The sequence below is a fragment of the Dendrobates tinctorius genome, unplaced genomic scaffold, assembly GCF_039654945.1.
Source record: "Dendrobates tinctorius isolate UK_male_01 unplaced genomic scaffold, ASM3965494v1 ptg000103l, whole genome shotgun sequence".
Classification (NCBI taxonomy): Eukaryota; Metazoa; Chordata; class Amphibia; order Anura; family Dendrobatidae; genus Dendrobates; species Dendrobates tinctorius.
Genome location: NW_027361771.1, coordinates 18,207,998 through 18,225,566, shown reverse-complemented (window position 1 = coordinate 18,225,566; position 17,569 = coordinate 18,207,998). Strand labels below are relative to the sequence as shown.

The 17,569-nt window shown below is 40.8% G+C and overlaps 1 protein-coding gene across 2 annotated transcripts in view; it reads left to right on the top strand.

Moving 5' to 3' along the window:
- Positions 1-17,569, top strand: part of PCTP (phosphatidylcholine transfer protein) — a 115,839-nt gene that overhangs the window by 85,513 nt on the left and 12,757 nt on the right. The window contains exons 4-7 of one of the 2 annotated variants that reach the window (XM_073588107.1): positions 9,795-9,966; positions 10,056-10,123; positions 16,427-16,497; positions 16,640-16,692. In XM_073588107.1, coding sequence (XP_073444208.1) covers positions 9,795-9,966; positions 10,056-10,123; positions 16,427-16,497; positions 16,640-16,652 — 324 coding nt within the window. In that variant the 3' untranslated portion in view covers positions 16,653-16,692. The remainder of the gene's footprint in view (positions 1-9,794; positions 9,967-10,055; positions 10,124-16,426; positions 16,498-16,639; positions 16,693-17,569) is intronic. The other variant, XM_073588105.1, reaches the window with a different exon arrangement.

The window sequence follows — 17,569 nt, the reverse complement described above, 5'->3', positions numbered from 1 at the left end:
TCCTTCACAATAGCAAGAGCCTGTTCTTTTTTGAGTTTGTAATCTTGCAGAATTTTTTCCACTAAGCCTGGAGAAACTGCCTGCTGTGATGAGCTTTAGTATCTTTTACTGCCAGTGTCTTGGTAACAATTTCTTTGTTGTCACAAACATATCGAACATTGATGGCAAAATAGTTCACTCTGTGACGTGTGCAGGCATCCATTTTAAGAAACATGAAGCATCTTTTGAGTCTTTTTAAGATCTTCCTTTTGTTTAAGGGCTTCTTCAATCACTAATTTTCTAATACTTTCTCTTTCCAGAGAAACGCCAAGTTTGCGGGCCATTTCTCCATTAAGAGCTGTAAAAGCTGGTCGTGCAAATAATGATAATGGTACACCGTCCTTCACAACAAGCTGTATGAGCTATCTTTTAAATATATATGCTGTCATTGTTACAGTAACTTTGTCACTTACAAAATCTCTTGTTAATGATGTTTGAGATGCTCTTTCCTTCTCCTTTGCCTGAAAGGAAGTGCTGGGTGCGGGTTTCTTGGTGCTGCTATCTTTCTCAGTCACAGCTTTGAAAACTTCTGGGTGGAAGTGTTGTAAATGTCTTTTTAGATTGGAAGCTCTTGTAGGAGCATTTTTATCACTGCCTGAGTATGCACTGATTTTGGCATCACAGCATTTGTTTTCCTCTGGGTCACTTGTCATACATTGACACACAAAATATTTTTCATCTTGAGTCACTGTGAAATCTCAATACAACTGACTTCATGGGGAGCTTCTTAGACATTTTGTAATCATATAAATTCACTCTCAAAATAATTTTGTCCTATAAAATAAAATAATGTATATTATAATTCCAGCAAGAATAGGGAACCATGTGCAGTGGGGAAAATAATAATTTGATACACTGATAATTTTGCAAGTTTTTCCCACCTACAAAGAATGGAGAGTTCTGTAATTGTACACTTCACCTGTGAGAGACAGACTAAAAAAAAATCCAGAAAATCACATTGCATGATTTAAATAATATGTATTTTATTGCATAAAATATGTATTTGATACAATAGAAAAACAGAACTTAATATTTGGTACAGAAACCTTTGTTTGCAATTACAGAGGTCAGACATTTCCTGATTCTGTTTCTCTCATTTGAAATGTACTTTTGATTAAAAATTTCAGACCTCTCCATTCTTTGTAGGGTATCGACAGTGTATCAAATACATACTTTCCCCACTGTATAATGTTAGATAGAAATAAAGCAAACTTTGCATAAATCAATAGTACAGAAGACAAATATAAAGTTTGTAAAATATGTTATTAGATAGCTTTACTTTGAATTTCCAGTCTCAGGCTTTTCTAATTCTTAGGGTACAGCTCACTAAATGCTTCACAGTCTATGAAGAGGGGAGGAGGGAGGGAGCAAGTTTGTTGTGTATCATACTCCAGGAACAAAGAAACTGATAATAGAGCTAATAACTTGATGTTTTGGCTTCTATACCTATACAAGTCCTCATATAGTCCTCATCAATCCTGTTGCTGTATTTTCACTGTATATTGTATGTATATTGTATAAAAGCTAGCTTCCCAAAAGTATATGAGCTCAAAGAAAAAACAAGCAAGCATCAAGCATACAGAGAGAACATACAGTATACTGGACTACTGACTTATGCACAGTTTATTGAAAGTTTAAATATGCTTTAAGAAGTAATTACCTTAATCTTGTTATCCTGTTCACTCTAGCAATTCTTCTGAGTGCAGGCCTTCTTTCTGAGAGTGTTTACTTTGTACCCTTGTCTGTAGAGGAGGAGCTTCACTGCACTGACTTATCTCAGCTAAGACAAAGCCTAGATCCTCAGGCTACATTCACACCATGGGCGTAGCCAGGATCAAAACTAGGGGGAGGCAGAACCGCATACTGTTTCGCAGAACCTCATACTGCACACCTCAGCTGCTGCAGAACCTCATATTGCACACCCATACACTTGAAAATAAAGCCTGCACCTTAAGAAGATGTGGTGAATGCAGTCTATTTATTCCAACTATCAATTGATGTTGATGTGTTACTGAAGACGAGCAATGCCTGTCCTGGGCGTCCTTTTGGGCAGCTATGAGGTGTACCTGACTGGTGCTAAAAAAAAAGGAGTGTTAGTCTGTGTGCTATCCGGCTTTCATTCTTTTTGGTACAGATAAGATATGGATAGACAGATATGGATAAATGGATGGATAGAGCAGATTTCTAATTTGCTTTTGCTATTGAAAACATTATCTATGAGCTCAAAAACTTTTCAGGTGATGCGGTTTTTTAAAAAGCTGATCTGCTTTTGCAGCTGAAAAATGTATCCTCAAAAAACGCAGCAAAAACGCTGTGTGTGAATGTAGCCTTAGATCAGGAATAGAACAGCCATTTATAGGACATTTAATAACTTTCCCAAATTCCTATGAAAAAATATTCAGCACATTCTGCATTGAACTACTGTACCCAATTTATTATATATTTTAAGAGTCGGAGTCGATCCATTTTATTCCGACTCCGACTCCACCAAAATGAGCACCGACTACGACTCCACAGCCCTAGTTTTTACTTTGCAGCTTTCGTTCTGCAGTGAAAATGACCTGATAATATGATTCTCCAGTACATTTACAATGATACCAAACATAATTATATTTATTTATTTTTATTTATTTCTTGTAGGTTCAAAAAACCACATGTGTATAATCTGGGTGGGGTTTGTTTTTGTTGCTGAGCTACCTTTTATTTAGGCTGTGTGCACACGTAGCGATTTTTAAGCGTTTTTGCCGCGATTTTCGGCGCGAAAACGCTTAAAAATCGTGTACAGAACGCCCCCCGTGCATTCCTATGGCATTCCGCACATACTGTGCTAATGCTGCGCTTTTTTCCATGGCGGAATCGCATCGCGGAAAAAATCGCAGCATGCTCATTCTTTGTGCGGAATCGCAAAGAATTGCCGCGATTCCGCACCCATAGGAATGCATGAGAATCGCTTACTTCCCGCATGTGGCTATGCCCACCATGCGGGAAGTTAAGCGTCTCATGTGCGGTTGGTACCCACGGTGTGGAGGAGAGGAGACTGTCCTCCAGGCCCTGGATACCATACCCCTGTAAAAAAAGAATAAAAAATAAAAAATCGGGGTATATTTACCTTCCGGCGTCCCGCGATGCATTCCCGGCCTAAGCGTTCCCAGTAATGCCTTGCGGCAAGGTCCTGTGATGACGTAGTCTCGCGTGACTCTAGCGGTCTCGCGAGATCGCTATAGCAACGCGAGACTACCTCATCACAGGTCTCGCAAGGCATTACTGGGAACGCTGAGGCCCGGGAATGCATCGCGGGACGCCGGAAGGTAAATATACACCGATTTTTTATTTTTTTTTTAGCATTTTAACATCCTATCTTTTACTATTGATGCCGCATAGGCGGCCTCAATAGTAAAAACCTGGTCACACTTGTCAAACACTATGTTTGACGAGTGTGACCAACCTGTCAATCACTTTCCAAGCGATGCTTCAAATCGCTTGGAAAGTGCTTGAATATCGCACGCGAAAATCGCGGCAAAATCGCGATCATAATCGCGGTAAAATCGCGGTGAAATCGCGCAGGAAAAAACCGCGCGATTTCTGGGAAGGAGTCCGGTTTTTAGTAAGCGTTTTAAAACTCTACGTGTGCACATAGCCTTATACTGTTTTATATTACATACATTTTGATTGCTTTTTTGTGGATAGATTTAAATGGGAAGTGTAGCAACTGAAACATGGTAATTTGGCATTTTGATTTCATTTTCTTTTTCACCGTTTCGCAGATAGTTTAAATAATTCATATTTTTGTATATCAGAGTTTTTTTGACACCACAATATCAAATATTTTCTTAAATGTATGAATTTCTTTACTTTTGAAGGGGAAAATTAGTTTGATTTTTAACTTTTATTTTTTTAGAAAAAAAATTAAATTTCTCTTTACATAAATTCAATTAGGGCTCGTGAATCTAGTTTGACTGCCTTTCTTAACATTGAAATTGCTAGATTAAGAAGCAAAAGTAGTGGAATTATGAAAAGCATAGGATCGATAGAAATATTGATGTGCAAATTATGAAAACGTATTTATCCAGTATTAAGTATGCGCACCATATACAGAACTTCAATCACTTGCAAATTTGACTTCTATCAATGAGGTTATTAATGGTTGTCTGATGAATGTTCTGCTACTTTATACTGAATGCATTTGGGCAAATCATCAAGATTCGCTGCGGCCAGCTTCCTTTACGGTAGCCAACCAATTATGTCGAAGATGTGCTCAATGAAAAATAAGTCTGGAGGTCAAGTTGCTTGTTTAAGCCCTGAAGGCTGCTCTCCGAAGCATAAGCAACAGGCAGCCTGTTGTCATGTAGAAAAACAGCTTCTGGGACACTTTGGAGAAATAGCGCTAGTTGTACCACCAACCTAATATAATGATGAGTTGTCAGTATACCTGGAATGAAAATTTGATAGGTCCACCTACCGTACACCATATTCCTGGGAGTAGGACCGGTGTGTTGTTTCCTCATGAAGGGTTTTTCATGGCATTGTTTACCTTGTCTCCAGATGGAGACAGGAATTGAGCATATCAGACTGAAATTGAGGGCTACTCTCTTCAGCTATGAGTCACACTTTTGTCTTCCATGCAAAGAGAGATTGATCTGAAGATGTGAGCAACACCCAAATACACTAACAGCTGGCCTGCAGCATCTCTGGACTTGCCTCCCATTGAGAACATTTGGGACGTCATTGGTCAGCAATTGCAAAAGGAGCTGTAAGTAGGTGATCTTCATGATTTGCAAGTCTAAGAGCATTCTATATGGCAGAACATTCCCTTGAGCATGGGTGGGGAACCTTTTTTGCTACCAAGTGCCATTTGGAATTTTATAATAGAGTTTGGGGGCCGTATAAAATGATTAACTTAAACATTAGCCAACTATATTTATTCAAACATTTAAATAACTCCCACCTAATGTGATGCCATAAAGAAAGGAATTGAGACTGTGTGTGAAAATGCTTCATAATGTGACTGTGAAAGAAACGTCCATCAATCTGTGCACCCGCTATCTACTGTACATAAGCCCCACCAAGTTACCATTCAGTAAAAAGTTTAATTTTGACTGATGGTCTCCCTCATTGAACTGGTCAACATCAGGTCCTGGTCTACCAAATCATCAGTAAGATTCAAGGGCACAGCGCCCCTTTAGACAAAGTCTACACACCAAGTCAGCATGTGCTGCTAACCCTCAGGTTTTGTTTCTGCCTGTAACCCTGCGCACACTGCAGTCTGTTAACTAATGAAGGTCATTGTAAGACCAAAACATCTTCTTGATTTTTGATTTACCTGCACAAAATAAAATTTTCTTACATTTACCTGAGTGCCAAGTTTTCTACAAGATACACACCCAGCCAGGACCCCCACCTTCATGTCACATGATGGGCGCCAGAGACAAGTGCCTCATCCACAGCTGCTGCCCTGTGCCACATTACAGATGAAGTATGGGGGTCATGTCCTCAGGGACATAAGGGTTAAAAGGTTATCTGTAACTGCTCGCTCTAGTACTGGATGATAGATCCCGGCACGCAGAGCCAGATCCCACAACCTTATCACAAGGTTTCGCCCTCTGCATATCTGCCGCATCATGTGCTAAGCAGTGACGGTAACAGCACTCGAGCGTTCACAGCTGTGTAACGTGTGGCAGTGCCGGGTTACTGCGGAGAGCGACATCTCACTCCTTCACAGAACAGTAGCCGAGTGTGGTGTGATCTCTCTGTGCATGCAGCGCCCGCTCATGCTTTTGCTAGAAAGTCAGGCCCTTTTGGGGGGACATCATTAAAGTTTCTGCTCAAGAGACTTACATTTTGAGAAATCACCAGGTTGAGGCTCCAAACTCTGACTAGATATTTATGGCCGCCCAGACTGGTGATTGGTAATCGGACAACCTTAGATTTCCTTCAGTAACGCTCTAGCAGAAGTCCACACACAGTAATGGGGCACATAGAAATGTTAAGTCCGGAGCTCCTTCAAGTGACGACACTCGAAGTTTCAGCAGTCTAGCCCTAACCACGCCTCTACAGGAAGGCGCCCCAATCAGAAAGAAGTTTGGTGCCGGACAACCAATCACTGAGCAGCATCGAATGTGGCTCATATCGAGGCTTTGAACGCAAAGCCAGACAGCGTGTGGTACACACGTGTAGTGACTATTCTCTAGACTCTAGAGGCTGCGGGCCGCACCTGATATACGGATGTTCCCCACCCCTGTCCTACAGGATCATTTTAATTCTTTCCCTTCAAAACCAATTTTTGCTTTTGCATTTTCATTTTTTCAGCTCCTTTTTTTAAGAACTGCAACAGTTTTATTTTTCCATAGACATGAGATTTTGCTTTTTGTGGGACGGATTGTAGTTTTACAATACACTATTAATTTTATCATATGTAGTAAGGGAAAATGGCAAAAACAAAATTCCAAGTGCAGTGAAATGGTGAAAAAAATGTAATATTACCATTGTTTTTTGGTTTTATTTTTACCATGTTAATTGTGTAGTAAAAAATGACATACGATTCTGGAGATACCAAACATGTAGATTTTTTTTTTTTACTATTTTATAGGTGTAAAAAATTTCAGATTTTTTTTTTTTTTTTTAAAACATTGGTTTGTGTTGCAGTTTCCAGAGACCCATGACTTTTTACATTGCCATGCATGCAGCAGTGTTGGAGCTCATTTTTTGCTTGGAGAGCTGGTAGTTTTATTTATTGTGATAGAAACTATGCTTTGATCATTTCATATTGCATGTTTATTGTTATTCTGGTGACGTAAAAGAACGCAATAGAGTTTTGATTGTTCTTCTCTTTATAGCATTTACTTATTGATTTAATTCATTTTATATTTTGATAGATCAGACTTTTCTGGATGCCATGATATCTGCCCTTGGCTATCGTAGTAAGTCACTGACTCCCTGCAATCATGTCCGACCCAGTGAATGCATCGATCACTGCTGTTGCTAGAAACTTGCACGAGTCTCACGTCTCAATACCCGACACTCAGACCGGTGTGTGCGGCTGCATGTATTTCTATGCAGCTGAATGCTCCGGTCCGAGTGCCGGCAGTAGTGCCGGGTATTGAGACGCGAGACTCGTATGAGTTTCTCGCAAGTGTGTCCCCGGCCTTAGAGGCAGATGCTGGCTATATAATATAGCCATCATCTGCCCAGTGTGGAGCTCGCTTTGCTTCTGAGCCACTCCAAAGTTTCTTGCACATTCAATAATGTAATAGCATGTAATTGAGCATTGATGTTCAATCTGGATTAACCCCTTAGTGACAGAGCCAATTTTGTACTTAATGACCAAGCCAATTTTTACAATTCTGACCACTGTCACTTTATGAGGTTATAGCTCTGGAACGCTTCAACGGATCCCACTGTGTTTTTTCGTGACCTATTGTACTTCATGTTAGTGTTAAAATTTCTTCTATATGACTTGCGTTTATTTATGAAAAAACAGAAATTTGGCAAAAAATTTTAATTTTTTTAATTTTTGTGTCTTTAAATCAGAATCATATCGCACAAAATAGTTAATAAATAACATTTCCCACATGTCTACTTTACATCAGCACAATTTTGGAAACATCTTTTTTTTGTTAGGATATTATAAGGTTTAAAAGTTGACCAGCGATTTTCATTTTTCCAACCATGTCGATTTTGGAGACCCCACTATGTACCTAAACAGTGGAAACCCCCCCAATTCTAACTCCAACCCTAACGCGGCCCTAACCCCAACAAAACAACCCTAACCCCAACACAACCCTAGCCCCAGCCATTAACACTAGCTCAAGTCTAACCCTAGCCCAACACTAGCTCTAACCCTAGCCCAACCCTAACCATAGCTCTAACCCTAGACCCAACACTAACCCTAATGGAAAAAAAAACATTTTTTTTTTTTTTTTACCTAACTTCGGCCGGTTTCACATTAGCGCTTTTTCAGCGCGCGCACGGCCGGGGGTAGCTCCGCCCCCGAGCCGGCTCTCTGCCCGGCGTGCCCGCCCCTTGTTTGTAGCGCCGCCTACTAGCGGACAGCGGCGCCTGCGATCGGCGCACCCTATCTTTAGCATAGGGTGCGCAGATCGTGCGCAGGCCGTGCGCTAGTTGCGCTTTGACCTGCGCTGCGCACTTTTGACGGTGCGCCGTGCGCGCCAAAATCCGAAAAGCAAGGGGCGGGCACGCCGGGCAGAGAGCCGGCTCGGGGGCGGAGCTACCCCCGGCCGTGCGCGCGCTGAAAAAGCGCTAATGTGAAACCGGCCTTAGGCTAGTTTCACACTTGCTTTTTTTTGCAGCGCGTTTTTCCCGCAAAAAAACGCATTGAAAAAACGCATACAAAAGCATACAACTGCTGCGTTTTTTTCAAGCATTTTTATGAGCATGCATGAAAAAAACGCAGCGTTTTTATGCGTTTGTATGCGTTTTTAGTGCGTTTTTACCGCGTTTGCGTTTTTTTCCAACATTAGGTGGCCCCTCACACTAACCCAAACCATGACTTTACTAACCCTAACCCTGACCCTAACCCTGACCCTAACCCTGACCCTAACCCTTAACCAAACCATACTTAACCCTAACCCAAACCCTAAACCCTAACTAACCCTGACCCTAACCCTTAACCAAACCATACTTAACCCTGACCCTAACCCCAACCCTAACCCTGACCCTAACCCTTAACCAAACCATACTTAACCCTAACCCTGACCCTAACCCTAAACCCCCTTAACTAACCCTAACTCTAACCCAAACCCCTAAATTCCATGGTTAACAAAAAAAAACGCATGTGCAAAAAAACGCATACATGAGCATGCCAGTGCGCATGTATGCGCATCCATAGGCTATAATGGCCATTTTTAGCGCAAAACGTGCGCATATGTGCGCATGCGCTTTTTTGCAGGGCCAAAAAATGCAACATGCTGCGTCTGGAAAATACAAACGCACACCCCAAAAAAACGCAGCGCATGAAAATCGCATACATGCGCTTACCAGCGCGCAGGTATGCACACCCATGTTAAATATAGGGGAAAAAACGCATGCGCACATATGCGTTTTTTTCCAGCGCTAAAAAACGCAAATGTGAAACCAGCCTAAGGGGGTGATAAAGGGGGGTTTGATTTACTATTTTTTTATTTTGATCACTGTGATAGGGAAGAAGACACTAAGGGCCATGGGACAGAGCAGGAGGGACTGGGGGACAGTGGAGGTATTGGAGGGGCTTGGGGGGCCCCATTTCTCTCTCCTCTGATGTGCTAGATCATATCAGAGGAGAGAGAGATAAATGGGAAATTGGACTATTTTTTTGCAGTTGCCGCTATTCCATGAATAACGGCAGTCGCAACACTGGGGACAGTAAACACCGACCCGAATCATGTTCTCCAGGGTCACAGATACGTTTATACCCTTATTTCTCAGCGCCGTTAAAAAGCGTCGCTGAGGAATAAGTACCATTAACTGCCGCTGTTAAAAGGCGTATCGGCGGTCGTTAAGGGGTTAATGAGGAAATTATGAAAATACACATACCCAAAGTTTCTCAGACTAAAGATGTGAAAATCAATTTGCATGAATCTGCTATATTTGTGACTGTTGGACAGTAGACCTGAAACTCTCCTTAGGAGGAAAAAAGATCCACAGGCCTCCCATCTAGTGGTCACAGATTACTGACCTGGCCAATTGGATAAAGTGTTGCAAATTCATATTCCCATCGCTATCTTGGATAAAAATGTATTTTTCCTTACATATGAATATAGTATGTATATGTTCGAGATCGGAGGGATTTAGTCATCGATGGGAGAAAATTTTTTGTAATTCTGGCTAAGAGTGTATCAGTCCCAAATTGTCCCGAAAAGTCAGGAATTATCAGGGTCATTGGCTACAAGCAGAGCTTGGCAATAGAGAGCGATGGTAACAACGGCTGTAAAGGTAAGATGGCTAGGAAAAATTGAGAATGTGGTTGCAGTAAAAGTCTGTAGCTCATAAGTTGCTCGTTTTTCTTTTTCTTTTCCTTGCAGTCTTCATGTATTACTTTGACAATCCAGGTGGCATGATCCCTTCATGGCTAATAAATTGGGCAGCTAAGGTAATTTGTTTGTGTTTTTTTACATGTCATTTATTTTACATTTTCTTTATGTTTTCACTTTTATTTTTTTTTTTTACATTTTCTGATGATACAGTTCCATAGCTCTATATAACTCATGATTTGCATCTAAGGCCCCCTTCACACAACCCAGTGATTCCGGTACTGGAAAAAACAGTACTGGTGAGATCCGTGGTTCGTATCCGTGTGTACATGTGTAACATCTGTGGCACATCTGTGTGCTGTCAGTGCGCTGTCAGTGTGACATGAAATGCAGAATGGAAATTAAAGAGTTTTATAGTTGTATGTATTAACTCCTTCCTCACATGTAACGTACTTGTACGGTGCTGCGGGAGCTCCATTTCCGCAATCTGCAGTACATGTATGGCGCCGCGATCGTAGGGGCTCATTCTGAGCGACACCGCGATCAGGTGTGGGTGCAACTCTATGTGAGAGCTGACACCCTGCAGCAATGTCCACTATCGATGCTAGCACCGATTTCAAGCGTTGATGCCACCGTCAAGAGTGACATCGAGGAGATCGCACAGGGAGTGGGCTCCCCTTTTGATTCCATCAGCACAACGCAATGTGATTGCGTTGTGCTGATAGTATACATGAGTATACATGGTGACCCCCGGTCGCAAGATGGCCACAGGATCCTTCAAGGATGGTGGCTTGTCAATGCCTGCTCAGGGCAGGAGCTGAGATGCCTCCTTCCTTGCCTGTCAGATGCTGTTCCGATGCTCTGCAGTAACGAAGCATTGCAGGGTATCAGATCAGCGATCTATCACAATACAGTGATGTCCTATCCTGGCACAATGGAAAAAAGTTACAAAAAGAGTTATTAAAAAGTGTAAAATATATTTAAAAAAATCTCCAAATAAAGAACAAAAAAAAAGAAAAAATATTAATCCAATAAAAACAGTTATGTAAAAAAATAAACAAATAAGTACACATATTTGGTATCATGGCATCCGGAACGACCCGCTCTATAAACTGCCCCATGAGTTAACAAAGCTTTATAATCATACCGCCTAACAAAAAGTGCAATAAAATGCAATAAAAAGGCGAATGCACATAAAAATGGTATAGCCGAAAACAAAAAAATCAAAAAGTTATTGCTCTCAGAATAAAGTAATGCAAAAATAATTTTTTCTATAAAATAGTTTTTATTGCGTTAAGGCGCCAAAACATAAAAATAATATAAATTGGGTATCGCTGTAATCATACTGACCCAAAGAATAAAGTTGCTTTATCAATTTTACCTCACACGGAATGGTATAAAATAAAATCCCAAAAAACAATTCCTGAATTTCTGGTTTTTGTTCATTCTACCTCCCAAAAATTGGAATAGAAAGCGATCAAATAATGTCATGTGCCCAAAAATGGTGGCAATAGAAACGTCAACTCGTCCGGCAAAAAACAAGCCCTCACATGAATCTGTCTGCCAAAATATGGAAACATTATAGTTGTCTAAATATGCGGAAGCAAAAACTAGTTTTCCAATAAAAGTGTAGCAGCTGCCAAATATAAAAACCTGTTATAAATCTGGTATTGCTGTAATCACACCGACCTGAAGAATAAAATCACCTAATCACTTATACCGCACGAGAAATGGCGTATTAAATAAGTTAAACCGTTGCTTCACCTGCTGTTCATTTTTTTTTAATTCTGCCTCCCAAAGATCGCAGTAAGGCTTGGTGCACATTTATCCTGCACTATACGCTGAGCGCTTACACCTTAGTTTTCGTGTAAATCTCTTAAATACGTGACGATGAAACCTCTGGCGAAGATTTCCTATAATGAGGCAGATGGAGGCACTGTGGACGCCGTCTGACCTGTGATCCTGCGGTGTCCATCTTTTCCATAAAAGCATGGTCGGCCACTATTCTGTGCACCTTTGAAAAGAAGGACACCGCTGAACAGAGGCCAGATGGAGTCCAGAGTAACTTTACTGCCTCATTATAGTGAATGGATTCTCGGGGGTTTCAGCTGAATCACGTCACTCGAAGATTTAGATGGTAACCCCAAAGTAAGTGCTCAGCGTAGACCGCCGGATAAATGTGATCCTAAATGTTATGTAAAATGTTCTCAATAAAAACTTCAACTTAATCCACAAAAAAAGCAAGTCCCCACTCAGGTCTCTCATCTGTCAATTAAAATATAGGGGGCATCCACGTTACTAGTAGTACAAAGTCTCTGGTTAAGTGAAATGGCCTTTCAAAAGAAATTCAGCAAATTCTGCGCTTGGATTCTCCCAAATCCAGCTGCATTGACACAAACTAAATCTCCGAGCACGCCAAAATACTCGGACGACACCTGAGCATGCTCGGGAAAACCCGAGCAACAAGTATACTGGCTCATCACTAACTATAACACCATATCAGGCTGCGCTGCTGTATTAAAGAATCCTTGGGACCAAGATGAATTGATCGGTTTCTATTTCCACAATGTGTTTCAACGCTGGATTAGCATCTTTTTCAAGTGAAAAAAACTATTGCATAGTCTGATATCATGTTTTTGTCCAATCACCCGAAGGTCTTTTGCGCTTTTTGTTCCTCCACAGCTTTTATACTCTTAATGAATTTGTCGCACTTTCAGCTGCCCAAGCATCAGAAAATGTACTCCAGCTAAATTATAGTGAGTTTGTTGGTCCGCTCAAGGCCACACACCATCCTGTCAAGCTTAGCCCACTTTTCAAAAAGTTACTAAAACTTACATAAAAATGCCAAGTTCATTAATTTTTGCACAACTATATGTTTGTACAAACGTACAAATTTGTACTTCCAGTTTTCTGGTGTAAAATGCTTACAAAATTCCAACTTTTATCAATCAGTTGCGTTTCTTTGGCTGTCTAACATGACGCTTGCCAACCAAATTCCCAATAAGTGTTCTTTAAAGTTGAAAAATTCTATCTTGTGTATGTGCTTATACAGTGGGTTTGGAAAGTATCTTCAGACCCCTTTAAATTTTCTCTTTGTTTCATTGCAGCCATTTGGTAAATTCAAAAAAGTTCATTTTTTTCTTGTTAATTTACACTCTGTAATGTAGAAATTTTTGCACATTTATTAAAAAAGAAACTGAAATATCACATGGTCAGAAGTATTCAGACACTTTGCTCAGTATTGAGTAAAAGCACCTTTTTGAGCTAGTACAGCCATGAGTCGTCTTGGGAATGATGCAACAAGTTTTTCACACCTGGATTTGGGGATGCTCTGCCTTTCTTCCTTGCAGATCCTCTCCAGTTATGTCAGGTTGGATGGTGCACCTAAAAAACACCCCCATAGCATGATGCTGCCACCACCATGTTTTACTGTTGGCATTGTATTAGGCAAGTGATGAGCAGTGCCTGGTTTTCTCCACACATACTGCTTAGAATTATCACCAAAAAATTCTATCTTCGTCTCATCAGACCAGAGAATCTTATTTCTCATAGTGTGGGAGTCCTTCATGTGTTTTTTCGCAAACTCTATGCGGGCTTTCATATGTCTGGCACTGAGAAGAGGATTCCTCTGGGCCACTCTACCATAAAGGCCTGACTGGTGGAGGTCTGCAGTGATAGTTGATTTTGTGGAACTTTCTCCCATCTCCCTACTGCATCTGTGGAGCTCAGCCACAGTGATCTTGGGGTTCTTCTTTACCTCTCTCACCAAGGCTCTTCTTCCACGATTGCTCAGTTTGGCTGGACGGCCAGGTCTAGGAAGACTTCTGGTGATCCCAAACTTGTTCCATTTAAGGATCATGGAGGCCACAGTGCTCTTAAGAACCTTGAGTACTGCAGAAATTCTTTTGTAACCTTGGCCAGATCTGTGCCTTGCCACAATTCTGTCTCTGAGATACTTGGCCAGTTCCTTTTGACCTCATGATTCTCATTTGGTATGACATGCACTGTGAGCTGTGAGGTCTTATATAGACAGGTGTGTGCCTTTACAAATCAAGTCCTATCAGTTTAATTAAACACAGTTGGACTCCAATGAAGGAGTAGAAACATCTCAAAGAGGATCACAAGGAAATGGACAGCATGTGACTTAAATATGAGTGTCTGAGCAAAGGGTCTGAATACTTATGACCATGTGATATTTCAGTTTTTCTTTTTTAATAAATTAGCAAAATATCTACAATTATGTTTTTTTTCAGTCAGATGGGGTGCAGAGTGTACATTAATGAGAAAAAAAATGAATTTTTCTTTATTTACCAAATGGCTGCAATGAAACAAAGTGTGAAAAGTTTAAAGAGGTCTGAATACTATCCATACTCACTATATGTGGGTCATTCCCTTGCCCTGTATTTTATCTGTAATACAACATTAAATATTGCATTTTACTTTTTTGTACAATTTCTTATGAAGTCCAGAAGGGAAAAAAACAGCCAGCAAACAAGGTACGAATTAGCAGACTATTGAATCTAGAATAGAAATCTGAGAATAACTGATGGATAGGGGGTGACTGGTGTCGGACCCCTTCCAATCAAATAGTGATGACTTATCCAGTAGGTCATCATTACCATAATAGGGAACCACCTCTGTAACCCCTTAATGACAAGGGGTATTTTTGGTTTCGCATTTTAATTTTTTGCTCCCCTTCTTCCCAAAGCCATAACTTTTTTATTTTTTGCTTAATTTTTACAGGATGAGTTGTACTTTTGAACAACACCATTGGTTTTATCATGTCGTGTAATAGAAAACGAGAAAAAAATTCCAAGTGCGGTGAAATAGCAAAAAAAAGTGCAATCCTACACTGGTTTTTTGTTTGGCCTTTTAACTAGGTTCACTAAATGCTAAAACTGACCTGCCTGTGACGGGAAGGGTTGCAAGTGAAACTCAAAGATGCAATCTCCCGGGAAAATGGGTCCCGAAGACAGGCTCAGGCTCCCAGGAATGCAGGGCGAACGGGACTGAAGAGAGATTGCTTCAGGCCAGATAGGACCAGAAGCACCTGACTGCTGGGGTCGTGGCCTAAGCTCCAGAGAGCTAGGAGCTGAAGGAAAACTGATAGAAAGGTAACTACAGGACAGAGCTACCAAGTGGCATAGACAGGGACATAAACCAGATCAGGCCGGGGTCAGAGCACAGGAGATCACGACAGTACCAAGGGATTAGGCAGAATGGATAGTCGGGGCCATGCAGAGGTCAATACCAAACGGACAGAGAAGGTACAGAAACAGAGTCCAACAAGCAGTATACAGGGATCAGACCGAGTCAAAAACCAAGATATCAGGCAAACCAGCACACGGCACAAAACACACTCAGGGGTCAACACACTTGGCTATAAGAAGTCCACCCAGGATCAGAGTGAGGCTACAGGAATTAACCCTAGAATAACCGAGCCAGACAAACCATGACACTGCCATTATGATTCTCAAGGTCATTACGAGTTCATAGACACCAAACATGTCTAGGTTCTTTTTAATCTCAGTGGTGAAAACAAATTCCAAAATTTGTAAACAAAAAAAAAAAAAGAGTTGCCATTTTCGAAGACCCGTAGCATCTCCATTTTTTTGTGATCTGGGCCTTGGGTGATAGGTTATTTTTGCGTGCAGATCTGACATTTGTATTGATACCATTTTGGTGCAGATACTTTCTTTTGATTGCCCGTAATTGCATTTTATTGCAATGTTACAGCAACCAAAAAAATTTAATTCTGGTGTTTAGATTTTTTTTCTCGCTGTGCCGTTTGGATTAATTCTTTTTATATATTGACAGTTTGAGCGATTCTGAACTCGTCAATGCCAAATATTCGTATATTTGATTGTTTTTATTGTTGCATTTTTTTATATTTTTAAAAACATTTTTTTTTACTTGCTTAATTAGTCTCCATGGGAGACTAAAAGCTGCAGTTGTCCGATTGCCTCTGCTATATGGACTTGCTATGAGCGCCGACCACCAGGTGGCGCTCATAGCCATTAAGCGATGACAACCACAGGGGTCTTCTGCTGACCCCGGGTTGTCATTCCAACCCATCGGCGACCCTGCGTGTGCATGTTAAATGACGCTGTCAGAGTTTAAGATGTTTAACAGCCGCAGTTGAATCGCAATTCCACCGGCGGCTGTTTCGGGCACGTCAGCTGTAAAGATTAGCTGTAATGTGCCAGAAAAGGTGTGGGCTCATCGCCGGAGCCCGCACCGAACAGGGGGAGGCGTCCAATTGCATGTTAAGGGGTTAAAGTTTAAAAGCAAAATTGATACACAGATATAGATAAAGTAAGACAAGGAAGGCTTGGAGAATTAATGTGCTCCATACTCATATTTTCACTAAGTGTATTTTAAGCCATTTTCTCATTTTAATTCTCTCCTTTTACTTCTTATAGAATGGAGTTCCAAACTTCTTAAAAGACATGCAGAAGGCATGTGCAAGATATACAGCGAAAGACTCTACAAAGTAAATAAAACACGCACATCATTTTAATGATACCAGGCAACAAAACTAAACTTGAATTCTAAATACTGTACATGATTTATATACTGATTGTTTTGCTGAACTGTGTATAAATGTGTTCTATGTCATCAACTGCTGATTGCAGAAATGAAAAGTAATGGCAAGATTCATCGTCAGTGAGTTGGATTATTTCAATAAGTAAGTCTTTAAAGCTGGCAAGATACTGTTTGAGGAGTTATTTGTAGTGCATTTTATATTTGCTAAGTCTGAGATTAACTGAAATGTCAAAATTACAAGAATAAAAAAAATTAGACAATTTGTTGGCTTTTGTAAAGTCATTACAGAACCCGACAGGATATAAGACATGGTTTACATACAGTAAACCATTGCATATCCGTTAGATTTATATATGTCCCTTTCTAATAATGTTAATAGTGTGTGCGTGTGTGTGTGTGTAAAATTTTGGAGCTATAGGTGTTAAATTAAAGGATTAATTCACGGAAAAAACTCGTGTGGGCTCCCGTGCAATTTTCTCCGCCATAGAGGGCAAGCCAGTGACTGAGGGCAGATATTAATAGCCTCGAGAGGGACCATAGTTATTGCCCCCCCCCCGGCTAAAAAATCTGCCTCCAGCCACCCCAGAAAAGGCGCATTTGTAAGATATGCCAATTCTGGCACTTACCCTCTCTCTTCCCATTGCACTGTAGTGGGTGGCATATGTGGTAATAAGGAGTTATTTTCACCTTGCTATTGTAAGATGACATTAAGCATGGTTAATATTGGAGAGGTGTCAATAACACACCTATCCATTATTAATTCACTAGTCTGAAAGGGTTAAAAAAAAACCCAGACATTAAGAATATTCTTAATGTCTGTGTGTTTTTTTATCCCTTTCAGCAAGGTGACATTAACCCCATATTACCCCATATGCCACCCACTACAGGGCAATGGGAAGAGAGAGGGTAAGTGCCAGAATTGGCACATCTTACAGTTGCGCCTTTTCTGGGGTGGCTGGGGGCAGATTTTTTTTTTTTTTAGCCGGGGGGGTCAATAACCATGGTCCCTCTCTAGGCTT